This window comes from Rutilus rutilus (assembly GCF_951802725.1).
Source record: "Rutilus rutilus genome assembly, chromosome: 16".
Lineage (NCBI taxonomy): Eukaryota > Metazoa > Chordata > Actinopteri > Cypriniformes > Leuciscidae > Rutilus > Rutilus rutilus.
Window position 1 is genome coordinate 30,510,662 of NC_140224.1, and position 6,582 is coordinate 30,517,243.

Genomic DNA, 6,582 nt, shown 5'->3' on the forward strand with positions numbered 1-6,582 from the left:
CTTTAATATATTTAATGGTTGTGTTAAAGAGGGGTAAATTTAAAGTTAATAAAGTAAAAAAAAAAACTTGATGACTAGTTGACCTCATTAAACAACTGGAGAACTTGTCAACCATTCTGAATGTTTTAGGGCCCTATGAAATCCGTTTTATTTTCCCCCAAATTCTGATTCTGTTTTAAGACTTGAATTCAATTTTAATAATCAAAAAGAATGTCTAATCAAGTAAAGTCATAAAACTTCAATGATCCTTTGTGATATTCCTTAAAAAAAATGTTTTAATAAAATGTATTATCATTGTTATTATTAATTTGGTGAAGTACATTATATTGTACAATGGTATCATATTTCTGGCCAAACCAAACTTTTATTTCTGCAGGTTGTATTGAAGACACTTTTATTTTTCTGTTTGTATGTGACTATAGTTTTATTTTTTATTACTTTTGATTTATTCATCCAAATTTGGTCCATTTCTGTGACATTGTGTCATACAATAAATAAAAAAATGTATGACTGGATTTTGCGATTCTATCCCCCTTTTTTTTTTGCATCGCAGAAATGATAGGGCCCTACTGTGTACATTTGTTAATCTTTTCCCTTTTTAAACAGTTATAGCAAGAATAGCAGCATGTTTATTTTATTTATTTGTTTATTGTAATTTATGCACCATTAGCGGCTCCAACGTGAATTGGAAAAAGTGTTTTAACATTGACAAAATTACATTGACAAAAGTACAAAACCTACAAAATAATCCCTCGACCACACACTGATCTTATATTTGGAGTCTCTGGTGTCATTTCTGTTTTCTCAAAAGCAATTCATCAGGTTTTCATGACCAGGTTCTTCCTCAAAATCCCCAGGTTTGAGAGCGTTCAGAAACACACAAAGCTTTAAAAGATGACCTACGTGTTTGAGGTCTCTGTCATGATACCCTGCGCTGTTTCCCAGAGGATTTAGCTACAAGTGTGTTTTCTAAGATCACACACACACACAAAGGCAGCCCTACGCGTCACGCTCCACTACCTCTGCACGGGCCGCTGTTTGTGCGGTGTCACCTTTCCACTCGGCCAGCTTCTGAATGCAGGTGAATGGTGTTTGTTTCCTGTGAAGGAACTCGGACGATAGAACGCAGTCTTTCCCCGCACTCTCATTTCCTACTTCCTCCACCAATGGTGTTTAAATGATCTGTGTGATCTTGTTTGTTTATTCACTCCTTCTCTTCCTCTCTCTGTCTCTGCAGGAGCACTCTTACTGGGAGGCTTCCTGTTCTCTTGGCAGTTTCCTCATTTTAATGCATTGAGCTGGAACCTGAGAGAGGACTACTCTCGGGGTGGGTACCGAATGATGTCCGTCACCCATCCCGGCCTTTGTAAACGCGTGGCCCTGCGCCACAGCGTAGGTCTGATCGGCCTCTCTGCCTTGGGCCCCGTGCTGGACGTCACCACATGGACGTTCCCCTTAGTCTCCCTGCCAATTAACCTTTACATCAGCTTCCTGGCCTTCAGGTTCTATCGCAGTGGTGACAGGCAGAACGCCCGCAAGCTGTTTTTCTGCAGTCTTTGGCACCTGCCCATGCTGCTGCTGCTGGCCCTCACCTGCAAGAAGAGCCGCGTGTCACGGGACGAGGCAGCTGTGGCTCCCAGCACGGCGTCTCTGGCTCTGTAGAGCGAGCGCAATCCTCTGACATATTCATACTGGATTGATAATTGCTGTCAGCCCCAAAATGAGTTATCTTGGAGCTAAAAAGGAACCAAATGTTGTGTACTCTGGAGTGGGAAGACATAGCCTCTTTCCATTGTTATAAAAGTATCCTTCAGGGAAAAATAACATTGATGTATATGTAAATGCGCAGCAGTTATTTAAAAAATCCCTCTGGCAACTTGGACGCAAATCATTGTTATTTGTGTATAAATGCATTATATTTATTTGACGCAGCCCCCTGTTGTCTATAAACCCATAGACTGTAACTTATAGGCTGATGTGTCTATGTGCAAAGTGGATTTAACTGAAATTAAAGACCACAAATACATTTTGCCTAGAATTTGCAATTAGCATCACCATTACTGTGGACATTTTGGTTCGATGCGGATAATGGAGAACGGTTTGTTTTAATGCACCTAGCAAGTAATTTCCAAGTTTGGCCTCATCTAATTACTTGCTAAATGACATTTTCAAAGTTTTCTCTTTCTAAGTCTGTTAATATTTCATTTCAGCAATAAATGATTCAGTAAAGAAACCGCTGAGTCTCACTGCTAGCCCAGAAGTCTTTATTCTACGTGAAACTCTGTCCCTCTGAGTCTTGAGTTTAGATGTTAAAAGGCTGATCGTTTTGGAGAGCTCTCGGGTATCAGCTCCATCAGAGATCCTTTATTATTTCAGAACTAGTCAAATAAACTGTCAACTCAGTTGAGCTCCCCAGAACTGAATTACTGTTGATTCATTAACGTAACAGAGCAGAATATCATTGAATGCAGCCATGCATTGTTCGATACTACGTTTGCTTATTCAGCGCCTCACTGTACCAATGACTTGTGTAAGACACAAATAAAATAATAAAATGTGCTGTGATCAAGATTGTGTTTGAGTTTTTATTTGAAATTGTTGAAATGCAATATAACTTCACTTCTATGCTGCCAGTAGAAGCACTTTTACATTAGTGTACGTGTGTGTAATTATAATTAATTTATTATAATATACATGTATTACTATTCAAAGGTTTTTGAAATGTTTCTAATGCTCACCAAAGCTGCATTGCTTTGTAATGCATTGCATGTTGTAAAATATTGGTATTACTTTTCTATTACAATATATTTTAAAATGTATGTTATTCCACTACACCAGGCTTCAGTGTCACATGACCCTTCAGAAATCATTCTAATATGCTAATATTGCATTCTAATATTTTTTTTTAAAAGGCGTGACAATTTATTCAGGATTCTTTGATGAATAGAAAAGTTAAAAAGAACAGCATTTATTTGAAATAAAAATGTTATGTTACAATGTAAAAGTCACTTTGGATCAATTTTTGATCAACAACAAAAACTTTTGTTGTGTATGTTTTTGCTATGCCAATAAAACTTGTATTTAATGTGTTTTAATATTTCTATTGTAAATGTGTGTGGCAGGTAGTCTGCTGTATTTAGTTCACCATGCAATTGAATGCATGGCTGAGTTGACATCTCCAGACAGGCCTGGAAACAATGTCTGGCTGCCCTGGACACATTTGGCTAAGATATCAGCCTATATAATCTCCTAAGCATCGACCTCTGCACCTGTCCGGCTGCAACACTCGATACCGCTCCGCTGTTTCCTTCCCAGTTGTCCTCTATGATTCCACTTCTCTCAGCACCTCCATTAGATGCCCACATATACTGTGTGCTGAGATTTAGTCGGGGCCGGCAGAGCGAGGCATTCTTCCCCTCGTAAAGATCTGCTCTGGATGCAGCCAGTGCGTTTCACATCAGAGAGGCGATGGAGGGATGGAGGGGGGGGGGAGAAAAAAAGAGAGTGAAACAGCTGTTCCCAACATGTCAATAGATTAAATGGCAGCTCCAGCCCTCCTGGGGTCCGTGGACTCTCCCACCATGATTTTACAGCTTCCGCTCTTGTCGTGATGGACACCCTGTGTGGGACGAAGACTTCCCAGTATACCCAAGCATCGGAATGGACGCCCTGCACGCTTTTACTTTTAAGGGCATTGCTGTGATCATTTGCATTAGCTTGTAAGTATTGCAAAAATTGTTTAAATGCTTTCCCCCACTCCTTTATCAGGCCAGGCTTGACGGATGCATCATAAATGCGTGAGTAATCCTCTTCTCAAGAAAAATATTGTTTGACTCTGAGTGTCACGGAGAGAGTTTCTCACAGTGCGTTCATTCATTATGAGCTCTGTGAACCCTGAGGAGGTGAGCACATTTCCCATAATGATCTTTGGCTCTCTGTGGTTTTTCTCATCCAGCTTGGATTCTCATTACAGTTTTTAACAGCCTCCCAGACCTTCATTTGTTACAACAGCAACAGGTGGATTTCTCCTCTCTTTTCATTTACATGCAACGCAACGCTTTGAAATCTTACACTGAAATGCGGGATGATTTCATTTGGCGTGGTTAAAGAGGAGATACGGTTAAGTTTATAAATGAAAGTTCGACATTCTGTCCTTCTGAACTCTCAACTCTTGAGTGACGGCTAGAAACCGTATTTTTCTAAAATGCTCTTTAACTGCCGTTTAAGCAAGTTAGGCAGAATGACAAACATTTTTTGGCAGACGTTGGGCAGCAGTGCATCAAGTATTCCTGGCACGAAGTGTGCAAGGAAAACAGTATAGTGAAAGGCTTTTGAAACTGATTTATTCCTGCTCGCCACTTGCTTGAAATAAGTCATGGGGTGGACGAATGTTTCTTGGGCAAAATATTCCCTAAGCTTCTTTAAACTTGCACAGATATATTTGTCTTAAGGGAGTCTCTCAGTCTCCAACACGCACAGTGACATCAATCTCAGAAATGTGGTCTAGTTCATGTGTTATATTTGTGAAAGGCGACAGAAGAGTCAATAGTCATGTTGAAAAATATACATTATTATAACAAAGAATGCTGTGCTGATTTAAAAAATGTTGATTTTTGTTTCACCATTCAGTATCAGCTGGAGGAAACATTGTTTCATACATTTATATTTATGCATATTTAGGCAGACGCTTATATTTAAATGGCTTACATTGCATTAATTTTGTCAGTTCATGTATTCCCTGGATATCGAACACGACCATGACATTGTAAGCGCAACGCTCTAGTGTTCGGGCTACAGGAATTTTTGGAGACATAAAATCAGACATAAAAAGTATAAATCTGTTTTGTCACACTATTCAGTGGTAATTCATTGTTCAGAAAAAAAGGTCCAGACTTAATTTATTTTTCTGACCCTGTGTTCTTTTTACTAAGCATATACTGGCAAATCCATTTTTTTTCCCCCTTTTCTTTTACTAAATTGTTGTCCATGCTGGACATAATTCATAACTCAGACGTTGCTTGATTCAAATAGATGCCTTAAACACAATTTTGTTTCAATATTGGCTCAAATTAGTTTAGAGTCAGTAGTAGGCTACTTTCTGAACTTTCATTAATAACACAACATGCATAATATGACATTATATACTATTTATATTGCTTAAATACGCATGTATATAATTAAGCATCTGCTCTCTCTCTCTCTCTCTCTCTCTGAGAGAGACATATATATATATATATATATATATATATATGTATAGTAGTCAACATTTGAATTGGAGAAAAAAAACAAAAAAAAGTTCATCAAAGTTGTCCTAAGACAAGACCGGGTATTGTTCAAAATTCATAACTTTGAAAGGTTTTGATCCACTTCAAATGTTGACTACTGTATATGAAAGTCTGTTTTATGAAAGTGAAGTGGGTTCCCAAGATCTTGTAAAACCTGCAATTATCAGGACATTTTTAAACTGATTTCCAGTCTCGAAAAACTCTATGAATGCTCTGTAATCAATTATGTTTGAAATAATCATGAGCGACTGGGAAAAAGTAATGTCAGAGTGTGTGGAAACGCGGAGAGTGCTGCGTTATAGGCTGGTCGAACACTCTTCACTTTAGAGCTGCATGTTTCCAAACCTTGTTAATGGCGAACTGAAGCGACGCTTGTTTTGTTGTTCAAGACTACACACAAACTAACTGACATAAATTATCATATCCATCAACAGCAAAATATATAGGCTACTGCAGGGAAGCACAACTTTCAGCATTAATTAGCCTAAATGTGGATTTAAAGTTTATTTCATTGAACTCCTAAACTTTAATATGTAGGCCTACTTACAAAAAAAAAAAAAAGACACGGTAAATATATATTACATTAAAAAGTGATGATAAAATTATTATTTCATATTTTAATAAAGTTTTTAGTTTATTTGATTTAGCCTAATTTAAAATGTCATTACTGTTTTGCAAAATTCGAAAGCTTTCTTTAGAGTTAAGACATTTGGGGGAAAATATCGTGCTACTTTTTTTTTAACTTGCATTAGTTCACATTACTTTGCAGATACAGATTTAAAGTGACGATATAGGCTATTTTATTTTAATGCGATAGGCAGATTTTCTAGTTGCCCTGCTCTTGTGTAAGACGTTTAAATATTTATTCCCCGACGCTTTGTCTTTTAAAGCCTTTTGGATATAGCTAAATGAATGTGTAACTATTAAAAACACATTTAAAAAAAGATGTAGACTACTTTGTTCATTTTACGTTTGTTTGAACCAATTGAATATATTTTTAATTGATGAACTAGTTATCAAATTTGAGTAGATAAAAGACGTTGCCTAGTAGGCAAAAACATAAAAAAAAAAAAAAGATTTTTCAAACTTGTAAATAAAACAATGATTATTGAAGTAGACATTTTACAAAAAAATACTGTCGTTTCATTCACTGAAAATTGTTTCTACACTGCAGGGTTTTTTTTTTTTTTTTTTGTAATAAGAACAAATACAAATATATAGGCCCTATACCGGCCTATAGTTGTGTCTTTTAAATATATGAATTGCATATGCGTTTTTTTAAAATGCTAAATGTATC

General features: G+C 36.9%; 1 protein-coding gene across 1 annotated transcript in view; it reads left to right on the forward strand.

Annotated features, from left to right (window-relative positions):
• cox10 (cytochrome c oxidase assembly factor heme A:farnesyltransferase COX10) overlaps positions 1 to 2,567 on the forward strand; it is a 41,958-nt gene extending 39,391 nt beyond the window's left edge. The window contains exon 7 of the mRNA XM_084434577.1: positions 1,238 to 2,567. Coding sequence (XP_084290703.1) covers positions 1,238 to 1,662 — 425 coding nt within the window. The 3' untranslated portion in view covers positions 1,663 to 2,567. The remainder of the gene's footprint in view (positions 1 to 1,237) is intronic.
• Positions 2,568 to 6,582: the final 4,015 nt, after the last annotated feature.